The sequence below is a fragment of the Ambystoma mexicanum genome, chromosome 9, assembly GCF_040938575.1.
Source record: "Ambystoma mexicanum isolate Mex_15411 chromosome 9, UKY_AmexF1_1, whole genome shotgun sequence".
Lineage (NCBI taxonomy): Eukaryota > Metazoa > Chordata > Amphibia > Caudata > Ambystomatidae > Ambystoma > Ambystoma mexicanum.
This window is the reverse complement of record NC_090931.1, coordinates 123,747,718-123,769,148: the sequence shown is the minus strand read 5'-3', so window position 1 is coordinate 123,769,148 and position 21,431 is coordinate 123,747,718. Positions and strand designations below refer to the sequence as shown.

Below are 21,431 nucleotides of genomic sequence, written 5' to 3'. Positions count from 1 at the left end.
CTGGCAGCCTCAGTGTCCATAGATTACCTAAAGTTTGAACTGGGGTTTGTCTCCTCGAGAACCCAATTACATAAGACAAGGAGAGCAATGTATGTGAAGTCTAACATGACCCTGGCATGCCCTCTCCTAAAGAAATTGGGGGACAACTATGAATACGAATTGGGTGCTGAAGGGAGGGGCTTTGACATTTTTAATTTAGGCTTTTTTCAAGACATAAATTGGACACTGCGGTCTAAATTCTGGTCTAATTTTGAATTAGTAAAGGCCTCTCTTTTCTATAAGGAAGACTTATGGCGCTGGACTAAGAAAAATGCCCACCTATCCAACCCAATTATGATGCGGTAACTATGGTTACACACAGGTTTATGAAGCCTCAAATGTATGTAATGCTTATCCCAAGCCCTGCTGTTCTTTATTTTATGTTGAGACTTAGGAATAATCAACTCAACTTTTCCCATGCTCCCTTCCCATTTTGAAGGGCTTTGAAGCAATCCACCTGTGTATAAGCGCTGTATAAATAAACAACAGATAAACAAATAGACAAACTCCAGCTATTAACAATTTGAGGTTCGCAATGGGGGATCCCGAGTGAATTAAGGATTTGTCGACTTTGCAAATCACCTGCTGCCTGGAAACCACAAAACATGTTATGACCAAGTGTCGGGTTCTTGGCTCAGAATACATGTGCCTACTGGGAGAGGGAGTCTACAAGTATGACACAATCAAATCAGTGTATTTTGGGGTGTATTTAAATTCAGAGTCTAATGAAATGCACATTGCCCTTTACTGGGTTTGGAATCGAGTGGAAAAACATTTGAAAGTTAATGAAATCCCAAAACAAGCAACTGTATGGACAGGATAATGTTTCAGGAAGGCCAAGGGAGTCTAAGTTGATTAGGTAATCTCCGAAATTGATTGCATGAGGAGTATTAGTGCAATATGTTTTAGGAGTCATTTCAACCCAAACTCGATTTTATGAATTTTAATGATTGATTCTCTGATATTATCATTTGTTGTTTTTTCTTTGAGAATTTAAGCTTTAGGTATTTTAGGCACACAAAGGTTGTATATTTTAAGATCGACATGAAGTTATTAGTGCAGTTTTAAATGATCTGTGGTGTGTGATACAACTTGTGTATTTATTGTGTATTTATGCTGTATTCATACTGTATTTATACTGTATGAAAGTTATGAGAATGTTGTGTTTGTATTTAGATTGTGTTAAAGTTCTTTTAAATTATAAACATAAACATAATAATAATAATAATAATAATAATAATAATAATAATAATAATAATAATAATAATAATAACCTAATGGCCTAATGACATTTGTCCAGGTGTCAGCTGAGGCACCCTCTAATAAGGCACTCTCCTTCACGGGGTTACCTGCATCAATGGCTGGGCCAGAGGTAAAGATAGCCCGGGAGGTTCAGAAATTAGGCTATTGTTGCTTATGGCAAAACATTACACACCTTTACCTGCATGGAAAGCCTGGGCTAAGCTGGATTTTGCTTGTCCAAAGCACTGGCAAATTATGTGTTGGCATGCTTTCTTCTTATTCAATTGCATTACTCTTCTTTTCCTTATTTGAGGATCTGGGAAAAGGTTCTACTGGACTGTCAAGTTATACTCTTTTAAAGAGAATGACAAAATACAGCCTGCGTTTTACAGTGACAAATTCGATATTAGTACACGGCGAGGGTGCAATCAGAGTGAAAGGACCATTCTGATTGGCCCTCGCTGAGGCATTACCCAGCCGGGAATGCCTCTGTCGGGGTTCCACGGCCATTGTCCCCGGTGGGGGGTGAGGCAGCCCCTCAGCCAATGAGGAGGCTCGAAGCAGGGCCATCCCCGCTCTGAGCCTCCCACGGCTGAGAGGCTGCCTTCGCCCCCCACCGGGGACTCAGGTAAGGCTTTGTTTTTGTTTTTTTTCCCCTTTCCTCCCCCGTCCTTGCCCTCCCCATCCCACTTACCTTCTTGCTCCTTTCTCCCTGGTGGGGGACGATGGCAGCCTCCAGCCGTGTGAAGACTTGGAGTGGGGCCATCCCCGCTCCGCGCCTCCACACGGCTGTAGGCTTCCATCGTCCACCGTCGGGGATGCAAGTATGTTTTTTTTGTTCTTTTTTTTCCCTCCCAACCCCACTTACTTTCTTCTACCTTTTTTTCAGGAGCGAACGTGCTGGGAACAGTTCTGTTCCAAGCGCGTCCGCTCCCGAAGGCTGCCATGGAAAGGGAAAATGGATTCCCTTTTCCCTTTCCCGGCGGCCATTTTCTTGTTTGTTTATTTATTTATTTATTTTTCTCTCCCGAAATGCTGCCGTGTTTCGGGACAGAAAAAAATGCTTTTAGTGCCCCAGTCACGCAGATTTTGTGGGCTGCGGTACTAATAGCAATATGCTCTGAGCGGCGGGGGCATTACCAACTCAGGTAATGCCCCGTGGCCTTCGTTAACTATGGGCCACGGGGCATATTGCTTATTTAGCACATGGAAATCGTTATTGACCTCCTCTCAGCCAATCAGAATGTTTAGAGCACAGTCAATAACTACTGCCGTTGACTGCATTCTGAACATTTTGTTTTCATAAGCAGACAGGGAAACAGAAATACAATTTCAAGGCAAGATTTTGTTTCGATAAGACACTTCCTCTCTGGGCGGAGCTTCTTTCTGCTGCAACATCATACTTAACACACAAAAGATAAAAATATTGGAAAACACGTTCAATTGCTTACAGAGAAACCACTTACTTTTAAGTGACACCTCATGCATGCTCATGTTAAATATATTCCAGTTCAGCCAAGTTGCTATTAAAATGCTTAACCTAAAGACAACCATGTTACTTATGAATACTACAAAATAAAATCCCATTTAATTTACTGACTCAGTGTGTCTGTTCACTCTTAAAGCACCATATTTTACGTCAGCTTGAAAACTCCAAAACGTGTATTGCCACTACCACCATATACTATTCACCTTTTAGACCTCGGAGGGGTCATTATATTGACTTCTCCCTCAGTCTTTAAGTCTATATTATGATATGGAAATAAACTCACAAAACTGTTTAGATATTATCGAAAGAACGATAAACCTTCAATAACACAAACATGGGTTTGACTGTTGAAATGCTATTGTAATCCATGTCTCTGGTGTAAAACGGAATGGAAATCCAGACGCATTATGGTAGAGGGACAGACACATTTCACTGAAACAGAGTCTTGCAACAAAAACAAACAAACAAAAAAGCTCTTCAAGCTCTTTCACAAATAGACGGAGACAGAAATGTCACATAAATTAAACATTTATTTAATTGACAGTAGGAGACATACATAAATGTTGAAGAGCTTGTTTTTCGATACCCTTTTCTAATATAGTGCTCTCTCTTTCTCTCTTTAAAAACAGAGGTGCTTCATAACTTGAGCGGAGTTATAATCAGTTTTGATTTTCATGATTTGAAAACATACAAATTGATATTTTTTGTTATATACAGAAAGATTTTATTAACAAAATATAATTATATTTCGGAATATATTTTATACCTATAGAAAATGACACATAAGAACTTCCATTTCCAATGTAAATAAAATATAAAATAGCTTCCTTACACTTCATTCACGCTACAGCGTATCTGTGATACCATAACCACAATTGCAATGCACGTATCTCTTTAGACACTTACATCCTCTTGAACATACTATATTTACAAGAATCAGTCTTAAACTTGAGCTTCCAGTTTTGCTTATGTATTTCAGGGCCCTCGGCTATTGGTAGCACTGGATCCTGTACTGATATGCCGCTATACTAAACAGGCGCAAAGCAATATCGTCAATGAAACGAAGACATACAAATCAACTTACAAACATTGTTTTTTCTGAAAGTCCTGGATTTGTATAGTGCTACGACAGACTAAGCACGGGATTATCTCCATTGTTTAAAATGCCTCTGAAATTTATTTTATACACGTAATCTGGCCTTTTCATCTGATCATATATTTTGGCAAAAATATGCCATAAATTCTTCCCAGTGAAGGCCAGTAAACAGGGGCAAATCTACAGTTCTCTAAACTTTTATCTAACAAATCTAAATTAAACACAGAAATGTGTGCATTTATGTTATGTTACAAATGATAATGGCTCTTGTATAAATCAAATTAAGTGTGCAGAGAAGGATGTTGGTGTAGAGAGAGAACTCACAACTAAACAAGTGACTACTCTAAAACTCAAAAAAAGTCTACATTTTACAAAAAGATGCAATGGTGCAATAGAAATGTTTCTTTAATGCTCAGATTCAACTTGGTGGTCAAAGACCTAGACGTTACATTGACGTGACATCAAGAGGGCCCCCTAGTCGCTTTCCTTAGAATGCAGATTCCGCAGGCCCTATGCAATTGTATGCAAGAGTCAAACTGATTGTGTAACCTTGTACAAACATTACAGTTCCTGAGTTACTGCCAAAATGTTTACATTAGACCACATTAGCCTCAACAGTGGTCCTTCTCTTATGAAGGTCAGCCACTCCAATCATCTCACAAAGGCTAGGTAATATACCGAGCACCCAATCTGGGCTTAATGTGTAGTAACACATTTCACCTGAAATATCCTACTTGGTCCTCTCTATCAAAAGAACATGTTAACTCTGGGATGCTGAGAGGGGGGAAGATCATGAGACGAAGAGAATGTTGGGCTAGAGGAAAGGGAAAGAGGGAGAAAGGAATAGAGTTAGTGAGGGGCTTGGGGTTGGGACATGGAAGTTAACATGAGATAAGTGCTAATGTGGGAAAAGTGAGGGAGAGACTGGTATAGAGTGAGATAAATTATGTGTTTGTGTATTTAAGTGTTTATGTTTTTTCTGACTGTACAAGAGAGTGTGGCATTATGTTTTGTTGCATTAAAATAAATTATACCACACCATTCTGGCATTTTTCAGCTTGCCCGAATAAAACCAGGCTGCAATTTCTGTTCAGTGATATCATAGCCATGTTTGCATGCTCTAAAGAGTGCTTTGTACTAATGAACCATGACCAATGTCAAGAATTGCCCAACTCTCCTACCACTCCTTTAATACTCTGAGTATGTGTAGATTTGGGACAGTGTACACATATTTAATCAACCATGGGTATCCAGAAGACATCACGGAAAGAGAAAAATGTGTGTCTTCTATTCAGCCCCAGGTATTCGCCGCTTATGTATTCCAGGCAACAAGAAGGAACTTTTGCTTCCAAAACGCCTAGAACCAGGTGTGCTACAGCTTCTGAATGTTATGTTACTTGCCATTTATATAGCGCCTTATGTATCATTGGTATGATCTCAAAGCGCTGGTAGGTTGAACACCCTCGGGAACCGTAGTTCAAGTCAGTAGAGAGAGAAAGAATCACAGTGGTAACTCATCAGTCCCGTGCTAATTTCTTTGCACTGCCCTGTATTTGTGTGGCCCTGGACAGAGTAGGTGCTGTTAGTGGTGTGATGGGGTTACTACTGAAACAGGTGGGATATTATCAGGGAGAGGTGAGTTGGGCAAGGTGGGAACATGTGGGCCCCGCTCCTGCACTGACAGAAAACAAGCATCTCTCGTCATGCCCTCAACATGCTATGCTCTAAATCATGGTCGTCTAGGATGCCTGCCGACCACTCAGCAACAAAGGAAGCATGGAATGAACTATTGCAATCAGAATACACCCGGAATACGTTGCACGGTCAGAGCCACTTTTCGTTGTTGATGAAGGCCCTTTCGTTGTCATCGAAGTGACTGTTGTCCCATTTACAGTCGCTGCAGAACCAGTTGAGTTTGCGCTGGTCTGGTTGGGAGCAGGTGAATTTGTCGGGTTTGTGGCATTTGAAGACTCGGCTGTTGTATTTGCTGATACGGGCGGGACTGTTGATGCTGAAAAACAGAAGGTTGGCATCCAATTAGGTGGGAGCGTTAGACACCTGGACTCCTCAACATTACAAGCAAGGATTAATACATTTCAACAAGAAGCCAGGAGCAGATACTATATGGACCAACAAAGCAGATGAGTCTGTGATACCCCTACCTGCTGCCAAACTCTAGGCACTACTTTGGGGCCCTGCAAACTTTGGCTCTCCAGATGTTTCTGACCGCAACTTCCACCAGCGCTCCCCAGCAAAAGGAATGATCATAGGAGTCGTAGTCCAAAACATCTGGCGAGCCGCACATGGCAGACTACTGACTACTTAGAGATCTTAATATAGAATAACAGAGGTAATACCAAAGTTGATGTCAATGGAACACAATCACTGTTGTGGCCGTTGTTAAGTGATGAAGAGTATTCTGAGAACCCAGTGCATAACCCCATGTGTACGCAGAAACGCGACATGCACGCAAGGAGCTTGCGTAAAGGTTCGGTTTCACCAGAAGAAAAGTCAAAATGGATGGGCCATGTCAGATGAGCATACCTGCCTAATCTTTGGGTTTTCCCCAGAGTGTCTGGATTTTTAGCCTCTTCTCCGGGTCTACGGGGAAGACCCTGGAGTCTCCGGGTTTTCGCTGAAGTTTCCGGGTCACGTCTAATCCTCCATTCGATTGGCTGCAAAAGGACGCTGCCAGTAGCCAATCGGGTGGATGTGTGGGCGGGAACAAAAAGAATGCAGACTGGAGCAGATAAATGTAGAATACTGCTTTCAATTAGGTGTCATTGATGACACCGGATTGAAAGCAATATTCTGTGTTTCTTATTTTTTTAGCTTTCATTCTTTTTGGCCAGTTTGCCAGGGTTCAAGTCGAAGGTACACTTGACTCCGCCCCCCCCCCCCAGGTAAAGTGAGAAACACTGAAAGTCCTCTTTGAATTCATGAATTAAAGCCGACCTCAGGGATTGAACCACAGCCATCAGGTTTGCAGGCTGGACACCTCACCACTACACTATATAACCTGATGACAAACAAACAACTAAGGTGCAATGTCCCATTTCGGTATTGCAAGTTCCAGGGAAAACCTTTGTATTGGTTCTTGGAGTTTAAAGCATGCACACATGTTAACGTTTTAAAAACACTATTTGAAGAAAAAATCCTCTCTTGGTTTTGTGTGTGTATTGATTTTATGGAAGGCGTATGCCATTCGTCCTATGCAATTTGGCTGGTTATGAATTGCCAATTTAATGACATTTATTGCATTCCACTGTAAAGTGCAAACTGCACATTTTGACATGTGGGCAGGGTGTGTGTGCGGAGCCATGTGCGAAGGGGCGGAGTCTTGTGTGGCTGTGGGCGGGGCATACATCTCAGGGTTTTTGATTTTCAAATGTAGGCAGGTATGCAGGTGAGTCCCAAGCAAATGAGCTAAAATGCAAGAAAAGAGCATTTACTCTAATTCTTAGCCTGAGGCTTACCCCATCAATGGATGCCGAGAGCATATGAAGGTTCCTGCAATACTATTACAGGCTAATGGGAATGGATGCCAAGAGAGTATGAAGGTTCCTGCAATGCTATTACAGGCTAATTGGAATGGATGCCGAGATAGTATGAAGGTTCCTGCAATGATATGAAGGTTCCTGCAATGCTATTACAGGCTAATGGGAATGGATGCCGAGAGAGTACGAAGGTTCCTGCAATGCTATTACAGGCTAATGGGAATGGATGCCGAGAGAGTATGAAGGTTCCTGCAATGCTATTACAGGCTAATGGAATGGATGCCGAGATAGTATGAAGGTTCCTGCAATGCTATTACAGGCTAATGGGAATGGATGCCGAGAGAGTATGAAGGTTCCTGCAATGCTATTACAGGCTAATGGGAATGGATGCCAAGATAGTATGAAGGTTCCTGCAATGCTATTACAGGCTAATGGGAATGGATGCCGAGAGAGTATGAAGGTTCCTGCAATGCTATTACAGGCTAATGGGAATGGATGCCGAGAGAGTATGAAGGTTCCTGCAATGCTATTACAGGCTAATGGGAATGGATGCCGAGATAGTATGAAGGTTCCTGCAATGCTATTACAGGCTAATGGGAATGGATGCCGAGAGCATATGAAGGTTCCTGCAATGATATGAAGGTTCCTGCAATGCTATTACAGGCTAATGGGAATGGATGCCGAGAGAGTACGAAGGTTCCTGCAATGCTATTACAGGCTAATGGGAATGGATGCCGAGAGAGTATGAAGGTTCCTGCAATGCTATTACAGGCTAATGGGAATGGATGCCGAGATAGTATGAAGGTTCCTGCAATGCTATTACAGGCTAATGGGAATGGATGCCGAGAGAGTATGAAGGTTCCTGCAATGCTATTACAGGCTAATGGGAATGGATGCCGAGATAGTATGAAGGTTCCTGCAATGCTATTACAGGCTAATGGGAATGGATGCCGAGAGAGTATGAAGGTTCCTGCAATGCTATTACAGGCTAATGGGAATGGATGCCGAGAGAGTATGAAGGTTCCTGCAATGCTATTACAGGCTAATGGGAATGGATGCCGAGATAGTATGAAGGTTCCTGCAATGCTATTACAGGCTAATGGGAATGGATGCCGAGAGCATATGAAGGTTCCTGCAATGATATGAAGGTTCCTGCAATGCTATTACAGGCTAATGGGAATGGATGCCGAGAGAGTATGAAGGTTCCTGCAATGCTATTACAGGCTAATGGGAATGGATGCCGAGATAGTATGAAGGTTCCTGCAATGCTATTACAGGCTAATGGGAATGGATGCCGAGAGAGTATGAAGGTTCCTGCAATGCTATTACAGGCTAATGGGAATGGATGCCGAGATAGTATGAAGGTTCCTGCAATGCTATTACAGGCTAATGGGAATGGATGCCGAGAGAGTATGAAGGTTCCTGCAATGCTATTACAGGCTAATGGGAATGGATGCCGAGAGAGTATGAAGGTTCCTGCAATGCTATTACAGGCTAATGGGAATGGATGCCGAGAGAGTATGAAGGTTCCTGCAATGCTATTACAGGCTAATGGGAATGGATGCCGAGAGAGTACGAAGGTTCCTGCAATGCTATTACAGGCTAATGGGAATGGATGCCGAGAGAGTACGAAGGTTCCTGCAATGCTATTACAGGCTAATGGGAATGGATGCCGAGAGCGTACAAAGGTTCCTGCAATGCTATTACAGGCTAATGGGAATGGATGCCGAGAGAGTATGAAGGTTCCTGCAATGCTATGAAGGTTCCTGCAATGCTATTACAGGCAAATGGGAATGGATGCCGAGAGAGTATAAAGGTTCCTGCAATGCTATTACAGGCTAATGGGAATGGATGCCGAGAGAGTATGAAGGTTCCTGCAATGCTATTACAGGCTAATGGGAATGGATGCCGAGAGAGTATGAAGGTTCCTGCAATGCTATTACAGGCTAATGGGAATGGATGCCGAGAGAGTATGAAGGTTCCTGCAATGCTATTACAGGCTAATGGGAATGGATGCCGAGAGAGTATGAAGGTTCCTGCAATGCTATTTCAGGCTAATGGGAATGGATGCCGAGAGAGTATGAAGGTTCCTGCAATGCTATTACAGGCTAATGGGAATGGATGCCGAGAGAGTACGAAGGTTCCTGCAATGCTATTACAGGCTAATGGGAATGGATGCCGAGAGAGTACGAAGGTTCCTGCAATGCTATTACAGGCTAATGGGAATGGATGCCGAGAGAGTACGAAGGTTCCTGCAATGCTATTACAGGCTAATGGGAAGCGTTTGGCCTGGTGTTGGGTAGTTGTACTTTGCGGGAAAAGGACTGCAGCCCTCATTTTGAGTTTGGTGGTACCAGCACTAGTAATACCGGGAAACTCGATCCCTGCTACCGCCATAAGTAACTGCAGTAATTCTGCATGATTGCAAGTAGGTGTTACTAGGGATTGGAGGAACTGCTTCATGCAGCATTTTTTCCTCCACACCATTTGCCAACTTTTTGTGGAGGAAATACCTACAATCCCGCCACACACGGAACGAGGGACTGTTTTTTGTTGTTGGTCATGTCATCTCGCATGAACTGATCCATGTTCGTAATTACTATATGTGGTGTTTAATGCGGATGTACACTATGCAGCATTTTTGCATAAACTACTCCATGCAGCGCTGTGCTGCTGTGTCAGATCTCCAGATTGCAGTAAGCAGTAAATGTGCAGCAACATTGTTCTTGTATATATTACCGCTCACCACCCAGGCGTAAATGAGAGCCTTTCTCCACAGTGATGCGCTATGTCTATGGTCTCCCACTGCAAAACATAAGGTACTTGTCTCTTCAAAGATAGTATAATACTGCTAAACATCCGGTATTAGCATAACTGACCTAATAACTTTTGACCTAAAATATTTGATCTAATTTGTTTGACCTTTTTTCGGTCAAAGTTAATTAAATATATATATGGGGTGGGTAATGGCATAGATTAGGTTGAAGGGAAGTGGTGGGGGGCTGCGGGGGTCTCCCCCCACATTTTAGACTGAAAAAATGTCAAATAAATTTGATCAAATGTGATTAGGTCAAATGTTTTAGGTCAAAAAGACCCGAAGCAAACATCCACTTACAGCACAGCGCGCCCGTGGGTGTACGCACTAACATGTGCATGAATGCATGTGATCTGAAAGTGTTCATAGGTGGTGAGAATTATATAATTACTCTCACATTCGTAAATCACATTGAACACTCATCCTACAACCAGCCGAATAATCCTGCCACCACGAGTCAACTTTGCCGGCAAATCATTGATGACCTCATACCCGCACATTTCGTTTCTCTTAACTCTTAACCTGCCCCTTCATCGTAGGAAATCAATTCACTATCCTAAGACATCACACTACTCTCGTGTAACCTGCCAGCCATCCTCCTCCCAGATTCTGGAAAGAAACGTCTTCAGACACCAGAACCCAGATGACCGCGGCAGCCTGGATCCTATGCACACAACTCCATTGAAACGGGCCTCAAACCTGCCTCTAAATTCATCACCACTACACACCGCGTTGCCTCTCTTCCATAGTTACCCTGCTTCATATTGTGTTTATTTTCAACACTGTGGATCCCAATTTCACTCTAGACACCTTGTCTGACCTTGGCTATCCTTGTCCTCCTCTAGTTTCTGCAGCCACTCTGTGACCCTCATTGCAAGTACAGTGGTGCGGTTAAAAAACAGTGGTAACATGGCAGTAATTCTGTGACGTCTGCATTACCGCACCACCATATTACAGTTTTGACAGTTAGTGGAAGTATTTTCCTCCATCAAAAATCCAGAGGAAAATTCACTGCCTTACCTCTCAGAAATCTGCAAAATAAGTGGAATTACCGGCGGTGGTAATTATGCTGAAATCCCCATGGTCATGGACACCAAGAAATTGGGACTTATGCGGCTTACAGTCAAATCGGCCAGAACAAGTGGTGGTAACGGTAATTCCATTTGGCAATATTTACCACCGGAATACTGGGCTCTGTGTGTTCTTCCAAGATGTCCTGCGCCCCGCCGAGTGCAGGTGAACTCAATAATCAATTCTTACTTCCTCATTATCTCAGCATGCCTTCTCACCTATCTGAGTTTCCTATTTTCCCTTCTATATCGCTGTCACGATGAAGACGAAGCCCACATCTTGTTGTTCTTCGTCCTTCATCATCGGCCTTTGAACCCATATCACAGGGGGCTTCTGATCTGCATGCCTCTGGAAGGTCCTGTGTTAGCTGACAGTCAGCTCAATGGAACCAAATCTCCCTGCACTGCCTCCGCCACAGTCCTAGCTATCCTCTCGCTCATATCAATGCCAACATCAATACATTGCCTATCCGTCTAACTTCATTGCAGAAGTTCAGTTTGACAGCGAGAGGCATTTGCTGGTGTTTGCAGGCCACACGAAGGTCGAAGAGGTGTGCAGTGGTTGTTCCAACTTGAAAGTAGCAGCTAAAAATTCCCGGCTGACTTCCACCATGGGCAAATTGTTTTATATGTATGTAAGATTGAAGGGCCGATTATCAAACAAAGGGAAGCACTGTCGGAGGCGTCCACTGGGGATGGGGGTGTTGGTGGTATGCTGGGTGCAATGGGTCAGGGGTGATGGTGTCTGGCCGTATCCGGTAAGGTTACGAGCATAGGTACTGTTCTGGAAGGGGTGGGGAGTGCCCCTGGCCGGTAGGTTAGGTTGGAGCGCATTGCATTGAATTGAACAAGGGGCTCAACCATTGGGGTCACAAAAAGGGAGATTTATGGCTGAATTACGTTTGGCTCCTAGGATTGGTGTGGAACGGTGAGGTGCCAGGCCAGGGACTCATAGAGCGTTCCTCACCGGGCCGTGCAAGGGGAGAGCGGGTGTGGGGGTGTGGTCGGATTAGTGGGCCACATATTTCTCTCAGGCCTGTCTCAGTTTGTAGATGGGCGAGGGCCATCGACACTCCCCCTGCGCTCTAGTACATAATAATGACATAATTGATGACGTAATGGATGATGTAACCATCTGATGATGTTATTCCATGTATTTATTTTCTCGCATTTTGGTGTTGTATGATATACAATAAACGGGGCCTAATGCCTTCCAAAAAGATTACTGTGTTGTTGTCCTCACTGGCCTTTCCACTTACGCCGCCCAAGAAGGCTCAACAGCATCAGCACTCTTCTCCATGCCTTTGGCTGTACTCTTTCCTACCATTGGACAAAGGACGGAACGTCACCGCCCATGCTCTTCACTTCCCTGGATCGTCTCCGATCCAAGCGCATTCAGTCTCCAGAACCAACTGGAATATCTTTCAATTCCGAACCCTGAATTTATTTTAAATCTGTGCACAGCCTTTCCCCCTGCACTGCCAACTTAATATGTGTCATTGTAAACCCCAGCACTCAATATTTCCCCTTCTCCCAAAACCCCCATCAACACACTACCTCATATCACTATGCACTCCGCCTTGTTCACTTCTATTGAAGACGTTGGGCCTGATTCCCAAAGGGACGCCGGTGTGCATTTCTCATGTTCACCTGCTACCGACTCACAAAGCCTAAACTGAAATAAATCTGGAGATTTGTGCAGCGACTCGACTCTGAGATGCCCGCGAGAACATATTTGAGAATCTCCTTAGCCCATGATTATCTCTGAGATGCTCTGATCGGCTTCAGCTTTTCTCCAGCGTGAGGGTTTGAGAATCAAGTACAGGGTAACAGGTTCAAATCAGAAATGCTCATGGCCATCTCAGATTTAGGCCTGTGCCAATCTTTGAGAATCAGTCCCTTTTTACTTTGGCCTCTTAGCTGGTGCTTGCAACACCAATAAGTCAAAACTATTGCATTAGAGTACAGAGGGAGAAATGGCATATGAAGAGGGGCATAGAGCTTGAAGGTGCTGCTTGGTTATTGGCCCACCCATTGACTGCCCATAGCCATGTCAATCCCTATGGCGATTCCCAGCCAGTCCCTGCCCTCCTCCTCATAGGACTAATTGTGCTTGATTTATTCAAGCCTTAACATCCAACTTTACACTCATATTTTTGCCAGTGTTTTCTCAAAGCCGTCTCCTGAGAGTGAATGACTTAATTGGAGTTGTAATCCTGTTACTGGTTTAATAAAAACCTCTTACAAGACCTACTTTCCGCCACTCGATTTATAAGCTCACTGCAAGTCCTTCACTGAAGTCCTGTTAAAAACATGCATTGGCAAAGCCAACAGTTTTGGCTTCTGTATAAGTATTAGGCATTTGACAGGCAATTCTATTAGATGCCCAACTACTCATATCACTATGGCAGTGCCGTGCAAGCGCCTTTCCCATGCCTACACAAAAGCCCAAACTGTTGACTTGCAACAGCTACCGTCAAGGTGATCGACTGTGCCCTCATGATCCTCAATGATGGCCATCTTTGCCTCCTCGTTCTCCTTGAGCTCTCAGCAGCGTTTGACACAGTAGACCACCAGACACTCACCGAAAATCTACATCGCTGCATAGGGATCACTCAGATCATCTTCAGCTGGTTCAAATCCAACCTTGTGAACCACCAACCGTTTGTACAAATGGATTCTTCCAGATCACCATCCCCTACCCATCACCCATGGAGTCCTACCAGGATCCGTCCTGTCCCCTGTGATGTTCAATCTTTACATGGAACCGCTTGGACCCCTCCTCTCTCCACACAATATCCACATTCACCAATACATAGATGACATGCAGCTCTATGTCAAGATATCGTCCATCGAAGACATCCACAGGCTCAAGGCCTGCCTCACATTGATCCAGTCCTGGATGTCCAGTGCTTTCCTGAAGCTCAACCCATCTGAGACTGAATTCCTACTGCTGACCAACAACACCAAACACTCTGACATTCAGACCTGGCTCTTTGCTATGAACCTCGAGAGATTCACACCCCAGCTGTGCCAAGTCCCTTGGGTTTAACATCAATAGACACCTCACATTCAACCAGCACATAGCAAGGAAGACACAAACAGCCTGGTACCAACTTTCTCTCCTGAGGAAAATCAAGTCCTTCATCCCAGAAAATCACTTCAGATCCTCTCTCCAAGCCTTCGTTCTCTCTGACCTAGATGGTGGCAATGTCCTCTTGAAAGGCCTTTCGGCAACTACCCTGGCACCCCTGGAATGTGTCCTGCATGCTGCAGCAAAACCCATTAAAGGACTGTGCAAATTGGACTACATAACCCCCAACCCTCATCGAACTGCACAGACTCCCACTGCAAGCCCGTATCGTCTTCAAATCCTGTTGCATTATCTAAAAGGCTGTGATCCTGAAGTCCCCAAGCTACTTCACTGAGAAACTCTGCATCTCCGGAGGCCTGCGATCCACCAGAAAGAAGGAAATGAGCACACTTGAATTACGACAGTGCAGGAAGGAAAGAACCAGAAGACAGGCCTTCTCTGTCTAAGCTCCAAGACTCTGCAATCTCCTCCCCATCAATATTAGACTTGCCCCCTCGCTTCTACAGTTCAGGAATGAGGACCTTCCTCTTCAAGGAATGGCTGCTCCTCAACAACTAGGTCCACACAACTTACACTCCCAACTCTAGGGGACACTCAGTGATCTGCTCCCCACTGGCCTCCCCCATGCTGCCAATTGTCCACCCTCCCCTGTAAGCGCCTGATGCTTTTTTCTCTGCTTTCCTCACTATGTTCTTCGCCTATGATTGTAAAGCACTCTGTTGATTCCCGTAGCTAGGTCTGTGCATTATAATACCCTAATAACATGCCAATGATTGTTGTTGCTTTTGCTGCATCTCCATAATCCAGGATACTGGGACATGTATCTCCCGTAACCCCTTCCTGTCTGCCCTGAAAGACTAGCATCTACAGGGGCAAGGGACCTGTACCCCAGCCTTTTGGTCAAGCCAAGGACATTGTGTTACCCATCACCATGACAACACTCTCCATTAATCAGCTTACGATTTTTCTACCCAAGTGTACTGCAGTTTTTCTAATGGCCCAGGTTTACAACAACCAAAATCCAGCATGTCTTGAGGAATTATTGCATTGAAGGTACAAATAAATAAATATATATGTATGTATGTATATATATATATATATATATTCTATATGCAGTGATTAACTGATATCTTTAACCATGTGTGTAACGTGGAGGTGCAAATATACATATGATATCCTCACCTTGTGTCAATTCTCGTTTTAGCAGGAATAATGTTCCATTTTCCGCTATAAAAGCCCTGTAGAAAAATAATCATACAACAAAAAATCAGCAAAATGTAGACTCCAAGAATAAGACCTCTGTACTTAACATGGTCATGTTCGAAAAGGTTAGTTTAAAGAAGCCTTCTATTTCTCATAAATGCACTGTGACAGTACTATTGCATGAGACGTGCAACATGCATGAACATATCATACATTAAACGCAGCATCTTCACAGTCACTTGGACACTGATGGAAGGAAATGTATGTTTCTCTGGATTTAGGCACCAGTTCCTGCTGCGGCGGAGGGGGCGGGGGGCATTTCAGGGGGTGGGGGGCTGCTACCGTAATCAGTGTTTACTCTGTGGTCCGCCATCGATTCCCACGGTTCGTTCATGATATTATTATTTTGTCCGTTTAATTCCATACATATTATTATATCCAATTAATGTACTTGTTGATTATGTATATTGCACTATGCCGGATTCTTTCGCCTTCAAGGTTCTGTATGGGGGGTGGGTTTGAATTGAGCTGCACGGTATCGTCTTGTTCCCAAGGCGGGAAAGTTGCGCCTGAGCTAGCCTCCTGACCTCTTCCAATAACAATGATAAATTCAACAGTTTCAATTTCATTGATATTCTACACACGACCCGGGACAGACCGTTATTTTCCACATACCACATACAGAAGTCTGAGGACCCTTCCTCCTGTTAAACCCATTCCCCTCTCAGAATCACCAAGAATGCATCTACCAACATTTCGTACTGCTCGATGCGCAACCCAAACCCATTCACCTCTCAGAATCACCAAGAATGCATCCAACAACATTGCATGCTCTTCAATGCGCAACCTAAACCCATTCACCTCTCGGAGCCCCCAAGAATGCATCCACCCACATTGCGTACTCCTAGATGCGCAACCCAACAACAACCTTTTCTATCAAAGTTCATCATGTTACCCCAAATAATGATTATGCGTTTTTTGTTTCTCAGAATTCCTTGGGGTATGATTCCACCCAGAGCGATGTGGAATTTGTGGCATTTATAAAACTAAACGTTGAAGCAAACTGGTCAAAAGAGACAGGAACCAAGCAGAGGGCACCCCAGCAGAACACACATGACTTGCCTGAATCCATAAAACTGCAGAGTAGGCCAAACCCAGTAGCTGGACCCGCATTTTTATCCAACTAAAGCCCCATACGCCCCTTAACCCCACAAAATGCAACCTTTAGTTTTCTGTAGTCAAATATGGCTAAACACAAATGTGCAATATATTGGCTCCTAACAAGGTTCTAAACATCACTTTGCTCCTTTCTGTCATTCTCTCTAATGCTTCAAGTCAACGTCAACCCCCAACCCCACACCCAAAGAGTTTTATTCCGCTCCCAGCTCGTCCCAGTCAACGCCAACATATGTTTGTATTCACAGTAACACATCTTTGAAGGTCACTCTCACCTGATCTCCACCGGCGCCGTGACGTTAGGTGACGTCCACTGCACGGTCACGCTGCTGCTTGAGGCGTTGTACAGTAAGTGTCCGCTGGGACACGAAGAGACGCCGACCCCGCTTGACCATTGACCCAAACTCGTGTTAGAGCTGGAATCCACCGCTTGCAGCTGCACCGACGTGAAGTTGCTGGACCCATCAACAGTTACTAGAAAAGCGGAAACACATGTGGCAATGAATGCTACAAAATGAATGTGTGGATGGATGTTCAAGTGATATTGAAAGGACGATGGGCAATATGTCAATATGTTTAGATAACTCCCAAAATAAATAGAGGCTGGGTACCTCAGCAAGTGGAAAAAAAACATACTTGAAACGCAGGGTCAGCAGCTACAGGTGCTTTACACTTACAAACCTAATGGGACTTCACACATAATACTAGCAGTCATTGATCAGACAACATGAACCCATAGGCAAAGATTGGACAACTGCAGACTCTGCGAAAACATCACATGGATGTGGGTGTAAGAAGCCAAGCAGGCACTTGGTTTTCCATTGACAGCTTCAAACCCCACAATGCAGTGTGAATAACAGGCCTGGGCGGGCTATTCACACCTGGGCCAAGTGAAGAGATTGGATTTCAATTTCCAACCCAGCGTCCAAGTGAAATGTTTCTCAATATTCCTGTGGCCTGATTGCCGCAATCTGCCTGCTAAAATCAGCCTAAGGGTCACTGGTCCCCAGACTGGAAACTTCACTTTCATCCAATGACCCTTCACAGGCAAAATGTAATTGTTCAAAAGTGTGGATGGGACAGTTGGTCTAAAAGGAAAGATACCACGAGCTTCATCTGAAGTGCAGTTATTTTAGAATGTCTTGATCAATCATCACGATATGTACTCATGGGTGAAAGTCTTAAATGGCTCCCGTATTTTATGCCAGATGCAACTCGTGCTCCGGGTGGCAGAAATCAAGGTTTGGGTGTGGTTGACCGTTTTTTTTTTTTTTTTTGCATTTTTAGTGGGGAACGGGAAGGCGGGTCGGGAGTTCGGTGATGGCAGAAGTGTCCCTCGTGGAACACAATACTGGGTAACGGGGGAGACAAAGGGGGTTGCTGGGTTGTCCCCCACATTGTGAGAGGGCAGGGAAGGGGGCACTTAAAGGAAATGATCTTTCCCCGCATGGCCGAACCCGTGCTCGGGGAACCAGCTTCAGTGAAATTGGCTTGTGTGGAAACATCTTTGCTGTCATGGTCAGAGATGGGCAAATCCCACATTACCTCCTCCGCCCTCCAAGGAATACTCATTGGTCAGGTAGTTGGAGGGTAATTTTCAGTCCTAAGTTGGGAGGCACCCGACTACATGTCTCTGTGTCTATTATGTTTCTAAATGGCCTCAATAACTGAGTCCACATTCCATCTTGGGACCACCTGCAGGCTCCGTCCAATAGGAGTGTATGACCTGTGCATGGGGTCATCTAAAGAGGCCCCTACTTTATGCCAGGGAGAATTAATTTGGGACTTTTGTGTCATTCTGAAACCTTCTATGAACAAGGTGCATTTTCTTAACAGCTACACATGAGGTCCTTATACCCCTGGCTGGAGTCTATGTAAAGATGGCAGAAGCCTTGTGCTAGTATTTCCATTCCGTTGAGATCAGATGGCAGGCGGAGTCTGCTTGACCTTTCTAAGGTCTTCTTAGCCAGGTCGACCACATGGGTTTAGAAATAAAGCAAACGCATGGCTTTCACCACAGTGAGATGCCTTCTCCATTGATTACATTGGAAGATTCAACTGGTTAGCACTGTGAGGCCATGAAAACACAGTCCAATAAAGGATATTGGATCCGCCGCTAGCGCTCTCCCACCCCGTAGTAGCTTGGTAAAGTCAATACACATGTATTCATCTCTGCCGTTCTGGTGTTTTAAGATGCTCTAGACTAGGGTTCTGCAACCTTTGGTGCTCAAGATGTGTCGGACTACAAATGCCCTCAGCTTTAACCAGCATAGTCAATGGTGAGGGATCATGGGAATTGTAGTTCAAAACACCTTGAGAGCCCAGGTTGGCTGCTACTGCCCTGGACCTTAATGCAGTACATTATGCTCAAGCCAACAAGGCAAAATCTATTATTTCACAAAATGGCTATTAAGCTGCTCTATGGAGCCCTGTGGTTTGTTCACGCTCATACTTTACTTTTAAACAAATCTATGGGCCTCATTACAAGTCCGGTGGTAACGCTACCGGTGCTATTGGCGGGTTGCCGCTGGACTTGCAATATTTACCGGCGCCTGGCTTGTCGGAATCACTGGGGGATTACGACCCCGGCGTTCCTGGAAGTCAGGCGCCGGTAAATGTTAATCCCCATTCCCATTTGAGTCCCATAGCACTCAATGGGAAAGGGTACCACGGAAGCACTGGCACTGTTCATTTGTATATGTTTATATACGCCTAGGACGAGTCCCATGTAGGCGTCAGAGAGCTGTAGAGGAAGAGAGATGGTATTGCTGGTGGAACAAGGTCAAACATAAACCTTTTTTCGGAAGGTACCTTAATGCTTTGTTTATGAGACTTGATGCATGGCGAGTATTGAGACCTGCATATTATTCACTGCTTTCAGCACAACAGCAAGACAGTTCCTGTGTGGGTTTCCATCGTATGCCTGAAACTAACTTGCAACAATTCTGTGAAGGATTTCAAGCGGACTATGTCCATTGCAAAATACTTCTGGAAAACAATAATTATGTTCCTAAGTATAGAAAAGGGCACTATGGTGTTGGGTTAGATGTTTTCGCCCATTGTGTATGTGGGAACAAAGGACAGAGTTCCAAACATGTTGGTACTTTTTTGATAGCTTGTTATTTTAATTATTTATAGCTTAACTAATAGATGGTGCTTAAGTACCACGATAAGCCAACACGATTGCATTGTCATAAAGCTTGGAAGGAGTTGCCATTGGAGGAAAGACGCACAGCTTCTGGGTATTGTTTGGTTATACCATGCTATCCACGACGGCCATTGCCACCCAATTCCTGCCCATCCCTGCTGAAAACACATCCTCCTGGGATTTCTTTGAGCCTGCTCTATCAAGCTGTAACATCAAATGCTGGCTCGTAGTGCTATTTCTAAGTAGTCTGTTGGCTTATTTGCAGCTGTAAATTGCTGCTGATGTAATGAACATTTCCTAGCCAAGTGTACCTTCAGCTATTTCTTTTACATCTGCCCCTTGGACTAAAGACCTGTTAAAACAAGCACTGGAAAAGCCAACAGTTTGGGCTTGTGAATGGATATTAGATAGGCTTTTTGCATTCACCGTTATCATATGCCAAGGTATTCACACCATTTCCCAGCTGTTGCCATCTTATGGTAGGTAGTACCATTAAGGCAGTGCCTGGAAATGCCTATCCCATGATTTCATGGAAGTCAAAACATTTGGCATTGTCAGTGTAGATTTGAATCCGAATCTAGCCTCACTGCTGTCATTTCAATGCCCCTCCCCCAGCTTGTAGACTGAGGTCTCGGCTTCATCGAATGGTTCAACAGATCATCATTGCACAATGCTGCCATGCATACTTCCTTAGCATTTTGCACACTGGCCAAAGCGATTTCCTCAAAGAGAAACAGCATGGGAAAAGCATGCATGACCTTGTACGCAACAAGAATTCCATTTGGGAGAAATGGTTTACAAGGGGTGAACATATGTCTTAAAGATAATACCACCCGGGTAAATACCACTGATTAGCTGCCACTTCAGGAGGCAGTACTGCCACCCTCATTTAATAGTTTTTGAAACATTGGAAGCTCTGAGGCATGATTTACTTCCAGGCATTGAACAGCACAGCCTGGCATCTATGCAGGGATGTGGGAGGGACATGTGGTCAGCCAGGACTCCTGTAGGAACCGCACCCTTCTGGCTCCAGGGGATGCCAAAGGAGTTCGGAACCTCAAGGAGGAGTGGGTTCAGGATATGTGCTGAGCGCACACTGACAACTACCGCATTGCCATCTCCCGCCCTCTGTTGGGAGCATGCGTGTGGGTGTTTTGTATTGTTGCCTCGTGCTGTTTTTCAAGTGTTTGTATTTCCTTTCAATGATGCAGCACAACAAAGCAAGAACCTCATGTCCGTCTGTCTATGACAGCCCTTCCGTTATTCGCTGTCTGTCCATCTCCGCTCTTGTGCTATCCTCCAAGCCTGCATGTCCAGCACTGCTGTTATGTGTTGTGTCTGTCTATCTCAACCTTTTGTTATTCCCCATGGACATGGGAAATTCATTCACTCATCTTTTCATTTGCATAGCACCTTTCACCATAATTATGGTTCCAACGCACTGTTAGTTGAATGCCCTAGGAGGGACCGGAGTCCAACATTTGGGAGAATTTAGAGGTGCTATTATGCGTGTGTGTATTCTAGGCAATAAAGGTATTTAAGGGACGCCAAGACCCTGCTAG

The 21,431-nt window shown here is 44.3% G+C and overlaps 1 protein-coding gene across 1 annotated transcript in view; it reads right to left on the bottom strand.

The window, feature by feature from the left end:
- Positions 1-3,282: 3,282 nt before the first annotated feature.
- Positions 3,283-21,431, bottom strand: part of LOC138487719 (uncharacterized) — a 39,361-nt gene continuing 21,212 nt past the window's right edge. The window contains exons 2-4 of the mRNA XM_069614264.1: positions 16,997-17,195; positions 15,525-15,580; positions 3,283-5,877 (exon numbers count right to left, since the gene is read on the bottom strand). Coding sequence (XP_069470365.1) covers positions 5,606-5,877; positions 15,525-15,580; positions 16,997-17,195 — 527 coding nt within the window. The 3' untranslated portion in view covers positions 3,283-5,605. The remainder of the gene's footprint in view (positions 5,878-15,524; positions 15,581-16,996; positions 17,196-21,431) is intronic.